This window comes from Dermochelys coriacea, chromosome 1, assembly GCF_009764565.3.
Source record: "Dermochelys coriacea isolate rDerCor1 chromosome 1, rDerCor1.pri.v4, whole genome shotgun sequence".
Classification (NCBI taxonomy): Eukaryota; Metazoa; Chordata; order Testudines; family Dermochelyidae; genus Dermochelys; species Dermochelys coriacea.
This window is the reverse complement of record NC_050068.2, coordinates 44,859,966-44,885,398: the sequence shown is the minus strand read 5'-3', so window position 1 is coordinate 44,885,398 and position 25,433 is coordinate 44,859,966. Positions and strand designations below refer to the sequence as shown.

At 41.6% G+C, this 25,433-nt stretch overlaps 1 protein-coding gene across 10 annotated transcripts in view; it reads left to right on the top strand.

Moving 5' to 3' along the window:
* Positions 1 to 15,929, top strand: part of LNX2 (ligand of numb-protein X 2) — a 100,932-nt gene extending 85,003 nt beyond the window's left edge. For 9 of the 10 annotated variants that reach the window (XM_038377002.2, XM_038377044.2, XM_038377063.2 and 6 more), the window contains 4 exons: positions 3,476 to 3,653; positions 5,541 to 5,772; positions 10,760 to 10,918; positions 13,655 to 15,929. In XM_038377002.2, the coding sequence (XP_038232930.1) occupies positions 3,476 to 3,653; positions 5,541 to 5,772; positions 10,760 to 10,918; positions 13,655 to 13,790 (705 nt within the window). In that variant the 3' untranslated portion in view covers positions 13,791 to 15,929. Of the gene's footprint in view, positions 1 to 3,475; positions 3,654 to 5,540; positions 5,773 to 7,281; positions 7,975 to 10,759; positions 10,919 to 13,654 lie in introns of those variants that run through there. The other variant, XM_043504339.1, reaches the window with a different exon arrangement.
* Positions 15,930 to 25,433: the final 9,504 nt, after the last annotated feature.

Genomic DNA, 25,433 nt, shown 5'->3' with positions numbered 1-25,433 from the left:
GGCCGGTTTTGTTCAATATCTTCATAAAAGATCTGGAGGATGGTGTGGATTGCACCCTCGGCAAGTTTGCAGATGACACTAAACTGGGAGGAGAGATAGATACACTGGAGGATAGGGATAGGATACAGAGGGTCCTAGAAAAATTAGAGGATTGGGCCAAAAGAAATCTGATGAGCTTCAACAAGGACAAGTGCAGAGTCCTGCACTTAGGACTGAAGAATCCCATGCACCGCTACAGACTAGGGACCGAATGGCTCGGCAGCAATTCTGCAGAAAAGGACCTAGGGGTTACAGTGGACGAGAAGCTAGATATGAGTCAACAGTGTGCCCTTGTTGCCAAGAAGGCCAATGGCATTTTGGGATGTATAAGTAGGGGCATTGCCAGCTGATCGAGGGACGTGATCATTCCCCTCTATTCGACATTGGTGAGGCCTCATCTGGAGTACTGAGACCAGATTTTGGCCCCACACTACAAGAAGGATGTGGAAAAATTGGAAAGAGTCCAGCGGAGGGCAACAAAAATGATTAGGGGACTGGAACACATGACTTATGAGGAGAGGCTGAGGGAACTGGGATTGTTTAGTCTGCAGAAGAGAAGAATGAGGGGGGGATTTGATAGCTGCTTTCAACTACCTGAAAGGGGGTTCCAGAGAGGATGGATCTAGACTGTTCTCAGTGGTAGCAGATGGCAAAACAAGGAGGAATGGTCTCAAGTTGCAGTGGGGGAGGTTTAGGTTGGATATTAGGAAAAACTTTTTCACTAGGAGGGTGGTGAAGCACTGGAATGCGTTACCTAGGGAGGTGGTGGAATCTTCTTCCTTAGAAGTTTTTAAGGTCCGGCTTGACAAAGTCCTGGCTAGGATGATTTAGTTGGGGATTGGTCCCGCTTTGAGCAGCGAGTTGGACTAGATGACCTCCTGAGGTCCCTTCCAACCCTGATATTCTGTGATTCTTTGACGTTTTGTTAGTTCCAAAAATATAAGTTTTGGCTCTTCAAATTCAATTAATCATATAATCACCTGGAGTGTCAGGCTTTTAATAGACCTCCTTTATATCCTTTTTCAACAAATGGTGTTGATAACCAAATTCAATGTCAGTCACTTAATTTGTGAGCACTTCAGATTTTTGCCAGGATTTTCTTCCAAACATTTGAGAGATTTCAGAAAAAGGTCAAGGGGGTTCATCATATAGTTCACCTGCACTCCTTTCTCATCTAAGGATAAGCCAGAGTTATTTTTGAAGTTTGTTGTCTTAAAGAATGTTGTTTACATAATTGTACAGCACCAGCAAGTAAATGGCCACAAAACCTGATGGAATTAAAAATAAACTGCCTTTAATATGTGTACAGTAGTATGTGTCAGCCACTCTAATACTAAAAAGAAAAGGAGTACTTGTGGCACCTTAGAGACTAACAAATTTATTTGAGCATAATAAGCTACAGCTCACTTCATCTGATGCATTTGGTGGAAAATACAGAGGGGAGATTTATATACACACACAGAGAACATGAAACAATGGGTTTTATCATACACACTGTAAGAAGAGTGATCACTTAAGATGAGCCATCACCAGCAGCAGGGGGGGGGGAAAGGAGGAAAACCTTTCATGGTGACAAGCAAGGTAGGCTATTTCCAGCAGTTAACAAGAACATCTGAGGAACAGTGGGGAGTGGGGTGGGGGGGAGAAATAACATGGGGAAATAGTTTTACTTTGTGTAATGACTCATCCATTCCCAGTCTCTATTCAAGCCTAAATTAATTGCATCCAGTTTGCAAAGTAATTCCAATTCAGCAGTCTCTCATTGGAGTCTGGTTTTGAAGTTTTTTTTGTTGAAGGATAGCCACCCTCAGGTCTGTAATCGAGTGACCGAGAGATTGAAGTGTTCTCCAACTGGTTTTTGAATGTTATAATTCTTGACGTCTGATTTGTGTCCATTTATTCTTTTACGTAGAGACTGTCTTCTGACGTGTACTGGAAATATAAAAGGGTACTGTTTTTTTCATGTGCAGGGAAGAGATGGTATAACTGACACTGGAAGATTAACTGGTGTAATTTCTTATTTCTGTATTTTTAGTTTACCTCTAAACCTTCTGTAGATTTGAGACGATTAGTGGAGGTAAATGTGGAATGCTTTGAATATATCAGTAAGTACGTGAGGAGGAAGGCATTTAAGCAAATAAAATACATTTGGGCTTGTCTACATAGGCAAATTAATTTGGATTAAGGTGAATTTAAATTGGAATAGCTATTATAAAATAACTCCCTTTGGGAACACTCTTATTCTGGAACAAGAGTGTTTTATGCTAAATTAGTCTAATCTACTTCCAAAGTGGATTAAACTAATTGGGAATAAGGCAACCTTATTCCAGAAAAAGTGTCCCCACATGGAGTTAATTTGTAGAATAACTCCCTGTGTAGACAAGCCCTTAGTTCAAATTTAAACCCTCCTGATGGTGTGAAGCCAAATATAGATAAACCTGATTCTGGAGACAAGCTGCAAAAGAAAAAGAAAAATGTGCATACATAAAAACAAACTGTTTAAAAGGTGTGTCGACTCGTGACCCTTAAAGTACACATGCTTTTTCAATTCACATTGAGTCTGTAGAGTTTGGTCCATGTGATACTTACAAAAATGATGCACTTAGTAAGTGTGACATCCACCTAAACATTGAAGTCCTGTGTTTCTCAGTGCCATGACGCTAGCCATATGAACATATGGATTTTTGTGCAGCAGCACCAAAACTTGGCATTGCAGATCTTCAGCATCCAGTGCAGTGATATTCTCTCTAAGCATATTGTAAGTAAATTAGATGAGATTTAAAAAATGGATGCTTAAAGTTAGACTCCTAATCCATATGTAGGCACCTAAATAAATGGATTGATTTTTCAAAAGTGCTGATCACCTGCAGTCAATCAGGGCTGCAGGTAGGGCCATCCCTAGGGGGTTTGGGACCCACGAGAACCCGGTCCAGGCCCCGCCTCCACTCCACCTCTTCCCCCAAGCTTCCACCCCACCTCTTTCGGCTCCTGCCCTGCCTCTTTCCGGCTTCCACCCCCTCCCCGAGTGATGCTGAGAGCCAGTGGAGTGGGCTGGGGTTGCTGCTGCTGCTTTCCACCGAGTGTGGGCCCGACCCGCACTGTCAACGCCAGGCCACCCACTAACCCCCTGGGCTAGCCTGGCCCTCTGCAGCCTAACCCCACACCCCTTGCACCGGCCTAACGCCCGCCGCATAACACACACACAGAACTGTCCCTAGGGTATGACGATTCGGGGCAGCTGCCACGGGGCCCCCAAAGCGCGGGGCCTGGGACAGCCGCCCCAATTCACCATGCCCTAGGGACACCTCTGGCTGCAGGTTCTCTTTACCTTTGAAAATCAGGCTGCTCTCATTAGCTACCTAAATATAGATTAGGAGCCTACTAAGCATCAATTTTGAATTTTTTAAATAAAGGGTCTGTTGTTGTCTTCTTGCAGATTCTTTCCCAGTGTGTTACATGCCAAGAAAAGCACATTACTGTGAAAAAAGAACCACATGAATCCCTTGGAATGACAGTAGCAGGAGGTAGAGGCAGCAAAAGTGGTGAACTACCAATCTTTGTTACTAGCGTGCAACCTCATGGCTGTCTTGCAAGAGATGGCAGGATCAAACGAGGTAGGCTTTGACTCAAATGGCGGCATGTGCATCTTTCAATTATTCTGTTGATGAGTTTGTTTTGCAAGGTATCATAAGGTTTCTCAACAGATGTAGGGTAGCAATGATAAATGCTTCTCTCAAATATTCCACTCTTGGAAATTCAATGTACAATGCCACACTTTCCCCTGGCTTGGGAAAGGGCTGTGTAAAGTTGACTGTAATACCCCTGTGAGTTAAGGGTCTTGTCTGGTGTTTTTCACTTCAGCACACACATCCTGTTTTTGGTTTTGGTCTCATGGGTTGGGCCCTGTAGCTGTCTCAGAAACCACCTCTTTCCTTGTGTATATCTTCAGTACCTCAGCTAAACTGATCTGTTCTGATGACACCTGGTTTAACTGTGCTAATAGCAGAGCATTTTCAGCAAGTGACCCTCCTTTCTGTAGTTCACTTTCCCCATCCTTGGTCCAACCTAAACTGAGCTTGCTGATCTTCAGGACAAGGCATCTGTTATCCCCAGCTTTTGAGAAAGAAATTGAGTAGGGGTGTGGGGTGGGGTGGATGACGTTGTGGTATGGGGGTGGATGATATTGGTAATCCTGATGTGATAATGCTTAAGGTACAGCCTGACATTTTCCTGATCTATTTTTTGTAAAATGTGTTCTACATGCACCTAAATCACATAAATACATAATGCAACCCCATGCAGTACTGCACTGACTTAGAAATCCTATGGGCCCATACTGACATAAGGGCAAAGTTTAGACTGTAACTGAAGTGTGCAAATTTAAAATGAGGTAATGGAGGATATTTTTCATGACCGTATAAGGTAGGAACTTTAAATGTGCACAGTATCTTTTTCTAAACATTATTTAAAAATCCATTTGTCGAAGCAACAATTGTGACTTTCTTCCTTATGTGATGTTAAAGCCGAAACTACAAAAGGAATTAGCTTTCCCTGCTATGCAAGTTTCTGGAAAGTGATTGATTCTCATATCTTGTGTAACTGAGTCCTGGATTTTGCTGATTTGTTCTGCACTGCAGCAGGAACACTGTAACCGCTCAGAGAATAAGAGACACTCTTCTTGTTTTAAAATATTCTCAAGGAAAATTGTTTTCAGCAATCTTTGTATTTTAGACTCCTTCCAGATCATTATAATCTTTTTACAGATGCTCTTGCTTCCTCGGAGCTGATTTTTTCTTATTAATCTTTCCTGTGATCCCTGTTTTGTGTTTCCCGATTGGCAAAGCACAGACACGCAGTAGGATTGAAGTGTGCATGTGAGGATTTCTGTGCTACCTTCTGCAAGGCTTCCCCTCGCTCTCATGGCTACATTACACCTTTTGCCATTCTTTTTCACCCTTCCCTTTAAACCCTGAGGGATGATTATGAGGAATGGGACACGTTAAGAAAAGGAACACAAAGCTAGAAAAGTCCGGGAAAAAATCCATAATGGTGAGAATAGTTTCCAGTGGGAGAGGTAAAAGCTCCAGTGTTCAAATAATTTAAATGTGGACTGAACAGAGCACTGGAGGATATACTATAGGGGTCAGTTCTATTCTGATGCAGAGTGGTGCCTGACCTAATAGATCATTTCCACTTCTGACTTACATGATAGCAGAGCACGCTAGCCAAGCACAGCGTTTCTGTTTCTGCTGAAATATGCAGCGATGAAATAGTTTACGCATTATAATGTTTAAATTGTTCGTATGAGGCTGCAGAGTTAATACACTGCAGTTCACACCTCTGAGAGTTACTGTTTCTGACTGTCTAGGCCCAGGGAGATAACACATTGACGTGAACAAGCATTGGGTAATGTGTTATAAGTACAGGCCAGGTATTAGCACAGGAAGACAACTGTTCGATAGGCCACATGACTTACACTCTTATTTGTGCCTTTTAAACAGGTGATGTGTTGCTGAATATTAATGGTATTGACCTGACCAATCTAAGTCATAGTGAGGCAGTGGCTATGCTCAAAGCCAGTGCTACCTCTTCAGTGGTGACACTCAAAACATTGGAGGTCCAGATTGTTGAAGAACAAACCCAGAGTAATGAGGAACAACCAAGCACAATCAGCGAAAATGAATATGATGCTAGCTGGTCACCCTCCTGGGTCATGTGGCTGGGGCTTCCAAGGTACTAGTTAATGAATGATCTGTTTAAACTCATGTTTACACTGCTGTTTTAATATTAACTCCCGCATTTGGCTGTGTCACTCTCCTGACATTTTTCAGTTTGCTATAAAATATTTGTGTGACGTACATAGGGCTGAAGCAACACTTTGAAGGGTTTCTTTCTTATACATGCGTTCAGATACAATAACAGTTATTTTTTAGTGGAGTTTTACTTTGTGCTGCTGCAGCAGTTTTAAGTAATATAATGTTGTTTAAACTCTAAAGTGGAGAACAGCTTCGTTACAGCACCTGCTTCACCCTATTGCTGCCTATCTATTGCAGCCACATTCAATTTACAATCCACTTACAAAGGATTGTACAGCAAAATATCCTGTTAGCCAGCCAGGAGATAGAAAACACTGATTATCCCTTCAGAAACCTTGGGAAAAGTCTAACTCTAACCAATTCAATTCCCCCAATGAATGTAAACTGTCCTTTTGATCCCTAAGTTAAGCCCGAGTTTTAAACAGGAAACATAGAGCACTTACCCAAATCACCCTATATTAATATACAAAACAAAGTTTAGAAAGGCAAATGAATAACTTCATAGAATGAAGGATATAACCTTCACTAATCATTGACTTTTATCACACAGGTTTTAGGCACACATGCAGAAAGAAGTTAGAACAGACCAATCTTCATTCACAAATCTCACATATATAACTCAGAAAACCAACCACCAACTCCATGGAGCACAAATACACCCACTGCAAACCCTCTTTCTTTTCCTAACTTTTGGCCTGACTGATACCACCAGATTTCACTTATCATCCCATTCTTCACTCTCTGGAAGCTATATCGACAAACTGTGGGCCTAATTCTGGGAAACGCTTATTACCAAGGATAGTGTTTGTTACTGTGCATAGTCCTGTTAACTTCAATCACACTGTGCATCATAGTAAGCCCTATCCTTAATAGTAAGGGTTTCCAGGATTACACCCACGGTTTGCAGATGTAACCACAGAGAGAATGTAGAACGTGATGGTAACAGAATGAAATCCTGAAGTCATCATCATAGCTTATTGCTCCAAAACCACAGCCAAGATTTGTTGTTGTCATTTATCTCGAGTAGTTCCTCTGGAGTAAGGGATGTTGACGGGGCACTGTGGCAGCGTTCAAGTGTTTTGCCTAGGCTCTCCACATTCACATCTGCGGTCGTTCATCGGCTTCCACTTGGTCATATTGTTACCAGTCTTTGCCACCCCAGCTCTCACTCAATTTAGAGTACACCATTGTTTTCATCTGAGGTCAGCAGCTGGAGAGAGTTGTTCTGAAAGAACCAGGTTCTCCAAGATCATTGGTGTCCCCCCCCCATGTTGTTACTCTGTAGCCTTCCACAGTGGTATTTTGGGGTAAGGAACTTACAGAGGCAAAGCTCTTTCTGGACTTCAGCCTCTTGGGTGGTGGAATGTGTCCATTCAGTGGCTGTCTTGAAACATGCACCTGTTTTTGTGTCTCCTTTTTACTGAAGGCATTCCGCCTCACTGATGGTGATGCAATCCCCGCAAGGCAGTATAGCGACAATGTGGGAGTCGCTCTCAAAGTCCCTCTGATGATCCTACAGGATTGATTTGAGTTCAGTATCAGTTTTGTGTGCATGGCTTGAGCGTGACCATACATGGGGTCATGTCAGATACATTCACATCATGTCCCATGTTAATCTCCCATTGCAACTAACCATGGGAGAAACCAAATCTGACAGTCAGCATTGAGACCATAATATAAATCTGAAGTTAATATAATTATACACAGTAACAAGCCACTTCCCTTGGTAAAAAAGCCTTTCAGGATCAGGCCCTCATAGATTTCCTGTAGGTTTTTCTGTACAAGATGTCTGTATGCAACTTCCTGTAAAACAGTCATAATGTCTTGTGAGTTATACAGTTACAGTAAACTGCTTTCAAGTCTGATAAATAACTCTGCTTAACAATAGCTGGCAATCATTTATTGCTCACATACTACAAACAATCGCATTTTGCTGCTTAATTATGCCTTATATGCTACAATGCATGGCACAACATGATTAATGTAGATAAGCAACGGTTAGGCCTACCTCAACATTTTCTGATTCTCTGGATTTGAATAAAGATTTTCTATGAAAAGAAAAATATTCTTTAATTGAACACTTTAGGATATGCATTACCACTTTTAAAAATGTGGTTATGGTCAGGAAAGTGACTCATGTTAGGCCTATTGATTAATTGCAGTTAACTCATGCGATTAGCGATTAATTGTGATTAATTTTTTGAGTTGTTTTAATCACACTATTAAACAATAGAATACCAATTGAAATGTATTAAATATTTTGGATATTTTTCTACATTTTCAAATATATTGATTTCAGCAACACAGAATACAAAGTGGACAGTGCTCACTTTGTTATTATTTTTTTATTACATATATTTGCACTGTGAAAATAAACAAAAGAAATAGTATTTTTCAGGTTTCAGAGTGGTAGCCATGTTAGTCTGTATTAGAAAAAACAATGAGGAGTCCTTGTGGTACCTTAGAGACTAACAAATTTATTTGGGCATAAGCTTTCGTGGGCTAGAACCCACTTCATCAGATGGATGGAGTGGAAAATACAGTAGCAGGTGTATATATATACATAGTACATGAAAAGATGGGAGTTGCCTTACCAACTTGGGGGTCAGTCTAATGAGACAATTCAATTAACAGTAGAATATCAAGGGAGGAAAAATCACTTTTGTAGTGGTAATGAGAGTGGCCCATTTCAAACAGTTGATAAGAAAGTGTGAGAAACAGTAGGGGGAAATTAGTATGGTGAAATTAGGTTTTGTAATGACCCATCCACTCCCAGTCTCTATTCAGGCCTAATTTGATGGTGTCCAGTTTGCAAATTAATTCCAGTTTGTCTCATACAAATACTATAATGCAATCTCTTTATTGTGCAACTTACAAATGTAGATTTTTTTTTGTTATATAACTGCACTCAAAAATAAAACAATATACAATTTTAGCGCCTACAAGTCCACTCAGTCCTACTTCTTGTTCAGCCAATTGCTAAGACAAACAAGTTTGTTTACATTTATGGGAGATAATGCTGCCCGCTTCTTATTTACAATGTCACCTGAAAGTGAGAACAGGCATACTCATGGCACTTTTGTAGCTGGCATTGCAAGGTATTTACGTGCCAGATATGCTAAGCATTTGTATGCCCCTTCATGCTTTGGCCAGCATTCCAGAGGACATGCTTCCATGCTGATTATGCTCATTAAAAAATGTGTTAAATTTGTGACTGAACTCCGTGGGGGACAATTGTAAGTTTCCTGCTCTGTTTTACCTGCATTCTGCCATATATTTCTTGTTCTAGCAGTCTCAGATGATGACCCAGCACGTTTTTCATTTTAAGAACACTCACTGCAGATTTCACAAAATGCAAAGAATGTACAGTGTGAGATTTCTAAAGGTAGCTACAGCACTCGACCCAAGATTTAAGAATCTGAAGTGCCTTCCAAAATCTGAGGGGGACGAGGTGTGGAGCATGCTTTCAGAAGTCTTAAAAGAGCAACACTCAGATGTGGAAACTATAGAACCTGAATCACCAAAAAAGAAAATCAACCTTCTGCTGGTGGGCATCTGATTCAGATGATGAAAATGAACATGAGTTGGTCTGCACTGCTTTGGATCGTTATCAAGCAGAATCCGTCATCATCATGGACACACATCCTCTGGAATGGTGGTTGAAGCATGAAGGGACATATGAATCTTTAGAGCATCTGGCACATAAATATCTTGTGACACTAGCTACAACAGTGCCATGCGAATACTAGTTCTCACTTTCAGGTGACACTGTAAATAAGAAGCGGGCAACATTACCTCCTCCAAATGTAAACAAATTTGTCTGAGCGATTGGCTGAACAAGAAATAGGACTGAGTGGACTTGTAGGCTCTAAAGTTTTACATTGTTTTATTTTTGAATGGAGGTTGTTGGGGTTTTTTTGTTTTTGGTTTACATAATTCTACATTTTGCAAGTTGAACTTTCATATAAAGAGATTGCACTACAGTACTTTTTATGGGGGAATTAAAAAATACTATTTTGTTTTTTACAGTGCAAATATTTGTAATAAAAATAAACATAAAGTGAGCACTGTACACTTTATATTCTGTGTTGTAACTGAAATCAATATATTTGAAAATGTAGAAAACATCCAAAATATTTTAATAAATTATATTCTATTATGATTAATCGCAATTAATTTTTTTAATCACTTGACAGCCCTAATATATAATATATATAAATAAAATAATATGGCACATTTTTACCCAACAGTTTTTCTCTTTGTGCATTTTTCAGTCATATCTCCTTGTTTTATTACTACTTGTTTCACTACTGTAGGTATTTCAAAGCCAATACAGCTACTCGAATGCAATCTAGTTTATTTATACTCTGCCTTTTGCATCATCCGAAAAACTGTCATCTGATTGCAAAATTTTCATTACTTGTAGTGATGAACCAGGAAGAGGCAGAAAGAAAACAGATGGGTTTTCAGGTCCTAAATTCAAGATGGAAAATACTAAACTCACAGAAAAATCATCTTTCATTTTGCAAATGAAACATATTGGATATGGAAGCTGGTGGGGTGGGGGAGAGGATAATTATAAACCCCCACAACATCATTTAGAAGTGTCACTTTCTAGAAGTAACTGTATTTAACCAGTAATTCCAACAGTACATTCTTTATGTTTAATACATTTTTACCTCCAGAGTTTTTTTGTAATTTTAAGCACACAGTAGTCAAGATGGTTAAATATTACAAAATGATTCATCCTGGGAACACTGTTGATTACCATCCTTTACCCACCATTACCCCCTTCTCTTTCATGCTTATTGCAGTGATGCAATAGAGTAAATGTTGCACATAACATGAAAATATTTACATGGCATGTGTTTTTTCTCCTTCCACACTATAATCTCACCCCACAGCGGCCTACATAGCTGCCATGATGTAGTGCTACGGAGGAGCAATTTAGGAAGTTGGGGCTTTAGCATCGTTGGTGGATATGAGGAGAATCACACAAACCAGCCTTTCTTCATTAAAACGATTGTTCTAGGAACTCCAGCATACTTTGATGGAAGGTTAAAGTAAGTGCTACCGCCTCTTTTTAAATGGTATTAGAAATTGGATGGACAGAGTGATAAGGCATATTGCATGAAGTGATTCATTACATTACATATAACTCTTGGGGCACTGACTAATATCCAGGTATTTTTTGGGAGCTGGCCAACTCCCTAAAGCAGCTTGGCAAGTCTACTAGGTGCAGTGCTGAGAAGTCAGAAGGATTTTTGGCTGGGGGAAGTGGGATCAGTCAGAACTTGTGGGAGCATCTAGTCCCAGTCATTCTTCCTTCCCCCACCTGTCTTTGGAAATACATTCCACCATCAGCCAGTGGTGCTGATCTGACCCATCTCCCCCATCACCTCTACTGATTCCTTGACTCTTCCATTAGGCCAAGACCCAGCATAGGGGGGAAATGTCTTGCCCAGGATTTGGAGCCTAGAGTAGGGAAGTGAGCATGTTGTATAATGCTCTCTGCCTACTTTGAGGAGGATTACAAAAGCTAGAGGACTTCATTTTATAATAGAGAAGTGGGGAAGCAGGTGGAGGAGAGGCTAGAGCGGTATCTAGTCAAGATCACTGTGAGAGGCAATCAACATGCAGGTTCCAATTTTCAAATCTGGCACTTTAAGAGGATCCCCAAATCTGGCATTTGGGATGTTCATTTTGGCTGAATTTAGGGTCCCTCCAGATGCAGGATTTGAAATGCCTATTAAAGTGTTCCTTGTCGATAAATTGGACATTACAAAGGTTTGAAAACATGAGTAGAAGATCATACCATATTTGTTTTACATACAACGTAGATATGAATCATGTGATGATTACAAAATGAGGAAGGCTTAATTTATTTTCAGAACAGCTTAATGCATGTTTCCAATGACATGGCAGTGACTAGAGGCCATCTTATGACTCAGATCATAGCAATAGCTAAGCTGCTAAGAGTGATGCTGTGTGGTTTTCAGAGCTCTGTATGACTCTTGGAGGTTTACTATGCAATAATCTCTTATTTCTATTTTGTTACAAAGTAGCTTAAGAAGAAAATTCGTTTTATCATTCTGCATGCCTTATTCCTGAGAATAGGATTTCCCTGCTCATACGCATTAAGACTGTATACCAGTATCCTAACAAGTTTTAAAGGCCCTTAAATATCAAATAAAATAACATTCTCAGGCTCTTAAGCATACGGTATTTTTTGTTTTATGGTACTATAAGTTGCTATTTTTATTTTAATATACAATTACATTAAAAACAACTATATTAAAAGAGCATTGAATTCTTGACTTTGCAACCTTAAAAGTTAGGAAATATGCTTCCCCCTTGCTCTGCTCCTCACCACTCTGAGTCAGGCTGCTTTCTCCTACCCTGCCTATACAGGAGCAAAAGGAATATTGAGAATAAAGGACAGAGAATTCTGGTGTCCCCAATATTCAGGAGAAACAATTACAGGGAAATTACTGCTCATCCCCTGCAACGCAGTGCTGGAGCATGCTCAGTAGCCCTGTGGGAGTAGAACATATACTATCAAGTCACAGATAGGAGCAGTGTGGGGACAGAGGCCTGTAACCTAGCCCAGCTGTCCAGGGTTGAAGCCCTTGGGCATCAGCCCCGGGCGGTGGGGCTCGGGCTTTGGCTTTGGCTCTGGGCCTCAGCAATTCTAAGCCAGCCCTGAGGTTGACTTTTTAATTGGGTGCCAACCCACTTTGGGGTCCCAACCCACAGTTTGAGAACTGCTGAGATAGAGCATGCTGAGTGCAGAAAGAATCTAAAGAGAATGTAGCTGGTAAACTCAAACAAGTCTCTACCAAGCATGTACAAACTGAGATTTTTCAGATGTTGATAACTTGACCAAATTTGGGCAAATTTTCACATTGATGGCAAAAGGTGCTTTCCCTGCCTAATTTTAAATCCCTGCTCCAAAATATAGGGACAGTAGGTCTTCTCAACGAAATGGTTGTAGGAATTTTTTTAACGTGGGCAAAACAACATATTTTCCTTTAACCTCATTTTTGGAAATAGTTGAACCATTTTAGTTGAAACTTTCCTATATATACACTTTACCAGACTTAACCATTCAAGCTAAAGTTTCCCATGCCAGGTGTCTGCCTCAGAGAGAGAGAGAGAGTGTGTGTGTGTGTAATTTTACAAAACTTAGCCATTTAGGCTACACACACACACACACCCTGAGGCAGACACCTGGAATGGGAAACTTTAGCTTGAATGGTTAAGTTAGGTAAAGTTATAAGCAACGGAAAACAGGGTCTTATGTTGGAAAGTGTTGAACAATCTTAAGTATAGGTGTCACTGCTTTTTCCAGCTACAATAAATGCAAATCATATGTAAATATGTGTTAACCCTATAAACGTGTATATATATATTTTATCATATAAACATTTATATTATAAGTCTGTGTGTATATATATATATATACTCCTTCTTAGCCCCAATAAATGATTACTTTTTCTCTTTCCCTCTCCCACTCTTGCATCAATCCTGGTATCTTTCCACAGGCAAACTCTTAAAGCTAGTGTTGGAATTATGCCAGAGCTGAACCCCAGGGGTTCAAGAATTCCCCATACTACTTAACAATGGGTGGTCAGACTTCATTTTTTTAATTGAATGCTTTTAGCTCTTGCAGCTGAACTTCAAGTCCAACAGAAACCTGAGGCCCTAACTATGAAATGCTGTCTGTTACTCATTGTTGTGTTAGTTGTTGTGCACCATCATTGTTCATCAGCTACTTTCCATTTTGTTTCCTTTTTTAGGTGTGGTGACATGATTGTCGCTGTAAATGGACTATCCACAGTGGGCATGAGCCATTCCTCACTAGTTCCTATGCTGAAGGAGCAGAGGAACAAAGTAACTTTGACTGTTGTTTGCTGGCCTGGAAGCCTCATATAGATTTGTAAAACAGCTTTGGTTCGAGTAGCTGATTTTCTACATGGCTGGAACAAAGCCTCCATTTTTTTTCTACTGATACAGCTGGTAATAAGCAGGGCCAAAAACTGCTATGTTCATTTTTTTAAAGGGGGGGGGATTCTCAACCTTTTTACTGTACGTATGTTGCCATCTTGAAACAGCCATATCTACCAAGTTTATTGTGCTCATTGTTGCTGGCACGTGCACATTAAGGTGTTATTGTCATTCTTCCCAGACAGTAATTCTGACAGTCAGCAGAAGAATTCTGTAGTATTTCTGGTTTCTCCTAGTATTTTTTCCAAATTGAAACATAAAATGGTAAGCTATGTATTCTCTCCTTGAGAGAAGGTTCATGTCAGTAATGCAATTAAAGTCCTACCCGTTACTGCTGTGAATCAAAATTGGTGTAAAAATGAATGCATTTTTCATTTTTTGTAAATATTTTCAGTTTGTTCCAGTATGTTAAAACCATTCAAGCACCTGTTTTACTCATAAGGAAGGGTTTGGTCCCATGGTTTTTGTTGCAGGTCATCAGTGTTCACAAAAGAGTGGGACAAAAGCCTGATGTTACTGGAATTTTTATAAAGTGCAATAATCGGACTCTTTGCTAGAAATCGATTTAATATATTACAAAAGTTTGTATCCTATAATGCAAAGGAATATGGAAGTAATCAGTCTGAATGCTGGCAACAATAAAAATGCCCGGGTCACCTCTGATCGAACGGCCTGTTGTATTAGAGTTTACTTTCCAAATGAATGTTTTCCTATGTCAGAAAATTTTGATGAACATTTTTACTAAAACCATTTTTACAGTTTATATTGTGATTGTCAGTAGCTCTTTTTATTCTTGTGACTAACAAACATTATTGTGACTCAACCTGTAAATCAGAGAGGTATTTAAAAAAAAAAAGAAGAAAGCTGTTTATGACAGTGTACATTACCATTTAAAAGCAAGGAGGTGGGACTCCAAATGCAAAAGGAGCTGCAAAGTTTTACTTATTCTGTTATTTGCTGACAAATGCCTTCGTATAAAATGTTGAAAAGATCTGTTTTGTATTTGAGAAATCATTTTTTTTTGGCAAACACTTGCCACTCGATTGTTGACAACTATAATATTTTATATCTTTTAATTATGTTTAGCATTTTTAAAGCAAACTTATCACTTGCAGGTTTTGCTTTGACCATAATGTTTGCAGGATAAGCGTCCTTTTGTAAAAGCACACCAACTAGTGTGCTGATCTGGAGAAAAATCTGTACATTGTTAATGTTCTGTGTACTTGAAAAAGCGTTCCATTTAGAAACCAAGTTCAGAATCTGAACTAATTTATAAATGACCTCTCTATTGTAATAATGATGGTATTAATTATCAGCGAATGTATTTCATAATCACTGCATATTTCAATTGTGAAGCATGAACTTTATTTTCAGACTTAGCGGCTATCCTATTGGGGCATATTATCGCATGCCACTGATTCCAGTAGCTTCGTTTAAAAAATAAAGCTACCATCTCTTGCAAAAAATTTAAAAGCTCTTATGACTGAAGTAGTTTTATTCCTCTCTGTGGTATATGATATTTGTTTGCTTTCACACCATCAGGACACAACTCAATCCGCCCATGCAGTATATTACTGTATAGAGAATATTTGTTTTTGAAGCAATCAGAGGCTACATTTCTTTGATATCCCTAGCTGAGATGAGAACAAGTTTTGCCAACTACATCTTTGCATAGCATTTAGGAAATACATTGACCGGTATGTTGAAATTAAAATATTTCATTTGAAGTGACATCCTATTCAAAATCTGAGCAAAAATCAAACTTTTACCCTTTTTTTTTTCTTTTGTATCATGAAAGCATGGTTAAGCTTAAGTTGTGCTATATATTTTGTTCCACTGGGCAACAGCTTTTGATCACAATGTCTTGTGACAGAAACTTGTTCCAAAGGGGCCCCAATGTTTTTTTGGGTGGGGGTTCTCTTATGATCTTGTGGTTAGTTTATCGGATTTATTCTTCTGTGCCTTTTGTTTTAAATTATTTCAAGATTTTTTTTCAGATGTTGCTATCTAATTGTGTGGTATTATTGAAGAATGAATGAAAATAAAAGTCCATTCTACCCATTTTAACTCAGTATTGTGTCTCTTTACAAAGAATGTATGTAAATTAATTCATCACCTTCAATTTAGGGATATATTTCTCTCTCTAGTTAATCACAAGTTACAGTTATAGAACTTTACAGAAAAATCTGAGCACATGCATAAGAAAATAGGAATTCATCAGACTGGAATACCTCAGTTATCTGTCCAACTCGCATTCCAGCAGTGGGTAATGTCAAAAAGCTTCAGAAGATGATGGAAAACCCACACATTCTAGTACTCTACCACCAGGGCAATTTCTTTCTGATACCAGCTAGTTCTGATCATCAGGAGGACCCTGCCATGAGCCAGATTTGGCACAGGGAAACACTACCCAACCTTGCTGAAAAGGCAGCTTTATGCCCTCAAGCAGGAGTCATTCTTTGTAAGATGAAGAGCAACCTTTTTAAGATCTGGTTAAGCCCTCACTAGATGTGCTGGCCAGATCCTAGATTGTTGCTCTTGATAGGACATGGCCCAGTAGATAGAAGGTTAAGGATAAAAGATTACCTGAAAAAAGAAAAAGATCTGCAGAATTTGCCAATACATCAACTCTGGTGCATCTGTCTAGTGTGAAAGTGAAAGGGTTAGGATTCTGATGTATAGACTGATGTAGCTGCTGCATCTGAACACATACGCATCCATTCCATTAGGTCCTAGACCTAGTAATCTGTATATTTTGTTTTCCCATAAGTAACAGCCTAAGCAATCATATGGATCTTTAGCTAAGATTATAAAACAGTTTATTTTGCCTTCTGGCATACTAAGGAAGCAAAATCTGCAGGTTCATGATTTCACTGGACCAACTTCTGTTTGAATCAAGAACAACCGAGGGAAAAATTCAATATCACAAAACTGAAAGTTCTTGTAAAATGCATGCAAATGCAATGAAAATCTAAACCCACTTTCCAGATTTGTTGTATCACAAACAATATTGTAAACAAGATAAGTTTCACCATAGTGATCTTCACTTGAGTCTTGTTCAATACTGAAGATATTTTTCTCTTCATGTTATGTGCCTGGGCCTCTGTCAAGTTCTGGGATGCAATTCCAGACCAGTGAGGGGTTGTGTCACCCCTTGTCCTGCATCCATAGGTGCCTTACAATGCCTTACTGCTGTAGCTCCCAGCCTGGGATGCTCACAACCAGCCTACAAGCATGCAGATCACACCTGTGTGTCAGGGTGGGGGGTCAACAGCTCTGTCCCCAGCAACCTGTTTACAGCCCCACTCTGGCTTCCACCAGCCTGGGTTACTACTTGCAGGGTGGCCCCAACACACTCCCAATCCCCTCAACAGTTCAGAGAAATAATCTGGTTCATTTGTTCCTCTACAGACACAGGAACACATCACAGTTTATTAACTTAACTGGACTAAACACACCCTACCTTTTAAACACAGCACCAAGCTGGTTTTAAACTAACTAAATTTGTTAACAAAATATACATTGGATATAGTGAATTCAAGTATAAGGAAAAAAGTTAAAACAGGTTACAAACAAATAAATGAAAACACTCATCTAAAAGTCTAAAACTTAATTTAGCAAGGTACAGGCCTTGTTCAAGATGGCTTCTCTCACCAACCCTTCCTCCCAGCTATGGCTGACTTTCAGTCAAAACCTTCCACAAAAGTACAAGGTGCTGGCTTCCCTTGTCTCCTTAGGCGAAAGATTTTTACCTAAGCACGTTTCTCACCCATATTTAGTTCCAAAGATTTAACCCTCTCTTTACCTCTTGGTGGAAGGACCCATCTTTCTCAGCTTACAAGAGCTCTGGCTTCTTGTGTCTGTCTAGTGATGGATGCCAAAAATGGCTTCTGTCGTTGCTTATGTCTTCCAAAGTTCAATTACTTTATTTCAAGAGGCAGGATGACCTCATGCTGTTCTTTCCTGCCCTGTATGATTTCATTGTAAATGGAGCTTATATTGTTTATGATTCCACCGTGCTTAATTTACATAGGAGACAGGTAGATGGCTGTGACACTCCCTTGTATCTGGGCAGACTGTACAGCCTAATATCAGTGAATATCCATAACTCTTACATTGTGTTTAATATCATTGTGAAATGTATGGTATTAACACCAGTGTATCATTTTCTTTCAGAAAAAAACTCACACTATACACTCTTGTAATACCATAATATTGTATAGATTCAGTTGCTTATCATAGAATATTAGCGTTGGAAGGGACCTCAGGAGGTCATCTAGTCCAACCCGCTGCTCAAAGCAGGACCAATCCCCAACTAAATCATCCCAGCCAGGGCTTTGTCAAGCCTGATCTTAAAAACCTCAAAGGAAGGAGATTCCACACCTCCCTAGGTAACACATTCCAGTCCTTCACCATCCTCCTAGTGAAAAAGTTTTTCCTAATATCCAACCTAAACCTCCCACACTGCAACTTGAGACCATTACTCCTTGTTCTGTCATCTGCTACCACTGAGAACAGTCTAGATCCATTCTCTCTGGAACCCCCTTTCAGGTAGTTGAAAGCAGCTATCAAATCCCCCCCTCATTCTTCTCTTCTGCAGACTAAACAATCCCAGTTCCCTCAGCCTCTCCTCATAAGTCATGTGTTCCAGTCCCCTAATCATTTTCGTTGCCCTCCATTGGACACTTTCCAATTTTTCCACATCCTTCTTGTAGTGTGGGGCCCAGAACTGCACACACTACTCCAGATGAGGCCTCCCTTGTATCTGTCAAATAGAGGGGAATGATCATGTTCCTCAATCTGCTGGCAACGCCTCTACTTATACAGCCCAAAATGCCGTTAGCCTTCTTGGCAACAAGGGCACACTGCTGACTCATATCCAACTTCTCATCCACTGTAACCCCAAGGTCCTTTTCTGCAGAACTGCTGCCTAGCCATTTGGTCCCTAGTCTGTAGCAGTGCATGGGATTCTTTCATCCTAAGTGCAGGACTCTGCACTTGTCTTAGTTGAACCTCATCAGATTTCTTTTGGCCCAGTCTTCTAATTTGTCTCGGTCCCTCTGTATCCTATCCCTACCCTCCAGCGTATCTACCACTCCTCCCAGTTTAGTGTCATCTGCAAACTTGCCGAGGGTGCAGTCCATGCCATCCTCCAGATTGTTAAAGAAGATATTGAACAAAACCGACCCCAGAACTGACCCTTAGGGCGCTCCGCTTGATACCGCCTGCCAACTAGACATGGAGCCATTGATCACTACCCGTTGAGCCCGACGATCTAGCCAGTTTTCTATCTACCTTAAAGTCCATTCATCCAGCCCATACTTCTTTAACTTGCTGGCAAGAATACTGTGGGAGACCATGTCAAAAGCTTTGCTAAAGTCAAGGAATAACACGTCCACTGCTTTCCCCTCATCCACAGAGCCAGTTATCTCGTCATAGAAGGCAATTAGATTAGTCAGGATGACTTGCCATTGGTGAATCCATGCTGACTGTTCCTGATCACTTTTCTCTCCTCTAAGAGCTTCAGAATTGACTCTTTGAGGACCTGCTCCATGATTTTTCTAGGGACTGAGGTGAGGCTGACTGGCCTGTAGTTCCCCGGATCCTCCTCCTTCCTTTTTTTTAAAGATGGGCACTACATTAGCCTTTTTCCAGTCAGCCGGGTCCTCCCCTGATCACCATGAGTTTTCAAAGATAATGGCTAATGGCTCTGCAATCACATCCGCAAACTCCTTTAGCACTCTCGGAAGCAGCGCATCCGGCCCCATGGACTTGTGTTCGTCCAGCTTTTCTAAATAGTTCCGAACCACTTCTTTCTCCACGGAGGGCTGGTCACCTCCTCCCCATGCTGTGCGGCCCAATGCAGTAGTCTGGGAGCTCACCTTGTTCGTGAAGACAGAGGCAAAAAAAGCATTGAGTACATTAGCTTTTTCCACATCCTCTGTCACTAGGTTGCCTCCCTCATTCAGTAAGGGGCCCACACTTTCCTTGACTTTCTTCTTGTTGCTAACATACCTGAAGAAACCCTTCTTGTTACTCTTAACATCTCTTGCAAGCTGCAACTCCAAGTGTGATTTTTGGCCTTCCTGATTTCACTCCTGCATGCCTGAGCAATATTTTTAGACTCCTTCTTGGTCATTTGTCCAATCTTCCACTTCCTGTAAGCTTCTTTTTTGTGTTTAAGATCAGCAAGGATTTCCCTGTTAAGCCAAGCTGGTCGCCTGCCATATTTACTATTCTTTCTACACACCGGGATGGTTTGTTCCTGTAACCTCAATAAGGATTCCTTAAAATACAGCCAGCTCTCCTGGACTCCTTTCTTCCTCCTATTATTCTCCCAGGGGATCCTGCTCATCAGTTCCCTGAGGGAGTCAAAGTCTGCTTTTCTGAAGTCCAGCGTCCATATTCTGCTGCTCTCCTTTCTTCCTTGTGTCAGGTTCCTGAACTCGACCATCTCATGGTCACTGCCTCCCAGGTTCCCATCCACTTTTGCTTCCCCTACTAATTCTTCCTGGTTTGTGAGCAGCAGGTCAAGAAGAGCTCTGCCCCTAGTTGGTTCCTCCAGCACTTGCACCAGGAAATCGTCCCCTAAACTTTCCAAAAACTTCTTGGATTGTTTGTGCACCGCTGTATTGCTCTCCCAGCAGATATCAGGGTGATTGAAGTCTCCATGAGAACCAGGGCCTATGATTTAGTAACTTCCATGAGTTGCTGGAAGAAAGCCTTATCCACCTCATCCCCCTGGTCTGGTGGTCTATAGCACACTCCCACCACGACATCACCCTTGTTGCTCATACTTCTAAAGTTAATCCGGAGACTCTGAGGTTTTTCTGCAGTTTCATACCAGAGCTCTGAGAAGTCATACTGCTCTCTTACATACAACACAACTCCTCCACCTTTTCTGCCCTACCTGTCCTTCCCGAACAATTTATATACATCCATGACAGTACTCCAGTCATGTGAGTTATCCCACTAAGTCTCTGTTGTTCCAATTACATCATAATTCCTTGACTGTGCCAGGACTTCCAGCTCTCCCTGCTTGTTTCCCAGGCTTCTTGCATTTGTGTATAGGCACTTGCTGATCATCCCGCTTTCTCACTATGAGGCAGGAACCCTCCCTTCTTGCGCTTTCCTGCTCGTGCTTCCTCCCGGTATCCCACTTCCCCACTTACCTCAGAGCTTTGGTCTCCTTCCCCCAGTGAACCTAGTTTAAAGCCCTCCTCACTAGGTTAGCCAGCCTACTCACGAAGATGCTCTTCCCTCTCTTCGTTAGGTGGAGCCCGTCTCTGCCTAGCACTCCTCCTTCTTGGAACACCATCCCATGGTCAAAGAATCAAAAACCTTCTCTCCAACACCATCTGTGTAGCCATTCGTTGACTTCCACGATTCGACAGTCTCTACCCGGGCCTTTTCTTTCCACAGGGAGGATGGACGAGAACACCACTTGCGCCTCAAACTCCTTTATCCTTCTTCCCAGAGCCATGTAGTCTGCAGTGATCCGCTCAAGGTCATTCTTGGCAGTATCATTGGTGACCACGTGGAGAAGTAGGAAGGGGTAACGATCCGAGGGCTTAATAAGTCTCGGCAGTGTCTCTGTCACATCATGAATCCTAGCTCCTGGCAAGCAGCAGACTTCTCGGTTTTCCCGGTCAGGGTGGCAGATAGATGACTCAGTGCCCCTGAGAAGGGAGTCTCCGGCCACCACCACCCGCCTCCTTCTCTTGGGAGTGGTGGTTGTGGAACTCCCTTCCCTAAGACAGGTTTCAGAGTAGCAGCCGTGTTAGTCTGTATTCGCAAAAAGAAAAGGAGTACTTGTGGCACCTTAGAGACTAACAAATTTATTAGAGCATAAGCTTTCGTGAGCTACAGCTCACTTCATCGGATGCATTTGGTGGAAAAAGCAGAGGAGAGATTTATATATACACACACACACACAGAGAACATGAAACAATGGGTTTATCATGCACACTGTAAGGAGAGTGATCACTTAAGATAAGCCATCACCAGCAGCAGGGGGGGAGGAAAGGAGGAAAACCTTTCATGGTGACAAGCAAGGTAGGCTAATTCCAGCAGTTAACAAGAATATCAGAGGAACAGTGGGGGGTGGGCTGGGGGGGAGAAATACCATGGGGAAATAGTTTTACTTTGTGTAATGACTCATCCATTCCCAGTCTCTATTCAAGCCTAAATTAATTGTATCCAGTTTGCAAATTAATTCCAATTCAGCAGTCTCTCGTTGGAGTCTGTTTTTGAAGCTTTTTTGTTGAAGGATAGCCACTCTTAGGTCTGTAATCGAGTGACCAGAGAGATTGAAGTGTTCTCCAACTGGTTTTTGAATGTTATAATTCTTGATGTCTGATTTGTGTCCATTCATTCTTTTACAGAGACTGTCCAGTTTGGCCAATGTACATGGCAGAGGGGCATTGCTGGCACATGATGGCATATATCACATTGGTAGATGCGCAGGTGAACGAGCCTCTGATAGTGTGGCTGATGTGATTAGGCCCTATGATGGTATCCCCTGAATAGATATGTGGACAGAGTTGGCAACGGGCTTTGTTGCAGGGATAGGTTCCTGGGTTAGTGGTTCTGTTGTGTGGTGGGTGGTTGTTGGTGAACATTTGCTTCAGATTGGGGGGCTGTCTGTAAGCAAGGACTGGTCTGTCTCCCAAGATCTGTGAGAGTGATGGGTCATCCTTCAGGATAGGTTGTAGATCCTTGATGATGCGTTGGAGAGGTTTTAGTTGGGGGCTGAAGGTGATGGCTAGTGGCGTTCTGTTGTTTTCTTTGTTGGGCCTGTCCTGTAGTAGGTGACTTCTGGGTACTCTTCTGGCTCTGTAAATCTGTTTCTTCACTTCAGCAGGTGGGTATTGTAGTTGTAGGAATGCATGATAGAGATCTTGTAGGTGTTTGTCTCTGTCTGAGGGGTTGGAGCAAATGCGGTTATATCGTAGCGCTTGGCTGTAGACAATGGATCGAGTGGTATGATCTGGATGAAAGCTAGAGGCATGTAGGTAGGAATAGCGGTCAGTAGGTTTCCGATATAGGGTGGTGTTTATGTGACCATCGCTTATTAGCACCGTAGTGTCCAGGAAGTGGATCTCTTGTGTGGACTGGTCCAGGCTGAGGTTGATGGTGGGATGGAAATTGTTGAAATCATGGTGGAAATCCTCAAGAGCTTCTTTTCCATGGGTCCAGATGATGAAGATGTCATCAATGTAGCACAAATAGAGTAGGGGCATTAGGGGATGAGAGCTGAGGAAGCGTTGTTCTAAGTCAGCCATAAAAATGTTGGCATACTGTGGGGCCATGTGGGTACCCATCGCAGTGCCGCTGATTTGGAGGTATACATTGTCACCAAATGTGAAATAGTTATGGATGAGGACAAAGTCACAAAGTTCAGCCACCAGGTTAGCCGTGACATTATTGGGGATACTGTTCCTGACGGCTTGTAGTCCATCTTTGTGTGGAATGTTGGTGTAGAGGGCTTCTATATCCATAGTGGCTAGGATGGTGTTTTTAGGAAGATCACCAATGGACTGTAGTTTCCTCAGGAAGTCAGTGGTGTCTCGAAGATAGCTGGGAGTGCTGGTAACGAAGGGCCTGAGGAGGGAGTCTACATAGCCAGACAATCCTGCTGTCAGGGTGCCAATGCCTGAGATGATGGGGAGTCCAGGATTTCCAGGTTTATGGATCTTGGATAGCAGATAGAATACCCCAGGTCGGGGCTCCAGGGGTGTGTCTGTGCGGATTTGTTCTTGTGCTTTTTCAGGGAGTTTCTTGAGCAAATGATGTAGTTTCTTTTGGTAACTCTCAGTGGGATCAGAGGGTAATGGCTTGTAGAAAGTGGTGTTGGAGAGCTGCCTAGTAGCCTCTTGTTCATACTCCGACCTATTCATGATGACGACAGCACCTCCTTTGTCAGCCTTTTTGATTATGATGTCAGAGTTGTTTCTGAGGCTGTGGATGGCACTGTGTTCTGCATGGCTGAGGTTATGGGGTAAGCGATGCTGCTTTTCCACAATTTCAGCTCGTGCACGTCGGCGGAAGCAGTCTATGTAGAAATCCAGGCTGCTGTTTCGACCTTCAGGAGGAGTCCACCAGAATCCTTCTTTTTGTAGTGTTGGCAGGAAGGTCTCTGTGGGTTAATATGTTGGTCAGAGGTGTGTTGGAAATATTCCTTGAGTCTGAGACGTCGAAAATAGGATTCTAGGTCACCACAGAACTGTATCATGTTCGTGGGGGTGGAGCGGCAAAAGGAGAGGTCCCGAGATAGGACAGATTCTTCTGCTGGGCTAAGAGTATAGTTGGATAGATTAACAATATTGCTGGGTGGGTTACTGGAACCATTGTTGTGGCCCCTTGTGGCATATAGTAGTTTAGATAGCTTAGTGTCCTTTTTCTTTTGTAGAGAAGCAAAGTGTGTTTTGTAAATGGCTTGTCTAGTTTTTGTAAAGTCCAGCCACGAGGAAGTTTGTGTGGAAGGTTGGTTCTTTATGAGAGTATCCAGTTTTGAGAGCTCATTCTTAATCTTTCCCTGTTTGCTGTAGAGGATGTTGATCAGGTGGTTCCGCAGTTTCTTTGAGAGTGTGTGGCACAAGCTGTCAGCATAGTCTGTGTGGTATGTAGATTGTAATGGATTTTTTACCTTCAGTCCTTTCGGTATGATGTCAATCTGTTTGCATTTGGAGAGGAAGATGATGTCTGTCTGTATCTGTGCGAGTTTTTTCATGAAGTTGACAGATTTCCACTCTATACGGCTAAATTCAGTGCCTCCTTCAGTTTTCCTCCTTCCCCCCCCTGCTGCTGGTGATGGCTTATCTTAAGTGATCACTCTCCTTACAGTGTGTATGATAAACCCATTGTTTCATGTTCTCTGTGTGTGTGTGTGTGTGTGTGTGTGTGTGTGTGTATATATATAAATCTCTCCTCTGCTTTTTCCACCAAATGCATCCGATGAAGTGAGCTGTAGCTCACGAAAGCTTATGCTCTAATAAATTTGTTAGTCTCTAAGGTGCCACAAGTACTCCTTTTCTTTTTCCCTAAGACAGTGCATCTCATGCCTTCCAATCCACGGAGTCTCTTTCTGCTCCCTTCCCTCAGATGTATCATCTAGTCCACACTCCTTATTAGTATTTGTGGAGAGAACATGAAAACGGTTGCTTACCTGTATCTGCATTGCTGATACATGGACGCTCCCCTTTCTTTTTCTGGGGGTCACATGCTGCCAAATTTCTTCGTCCTTTTGTCCCCTCCTGCACAGCCTGTTCTGAATCTTCAGAATGTTGTGCCCGTAGAAGCATATCCTGACGTCTGTCCAGGAAATCTTCAGTTTCTCTTATGCAACGCAGGGTTGATACTTGTTTCTCCATACCTTGAACCTTCTCTTCCAATATGGAGACCAGCTTGCACTTTGTACAAAGTCGTTTCTGTCCTGTGGAAGAAAGACAAACATGGCACATGCTGTGCAGGTAACAACAGGTGAACGCTCACTATCCATATTACCTTTCTTCTAAGAGCTTCCTCAGGTGTTGTGGTAACTACTCAGAGAAGTCTGCAAGATGAAAGCCT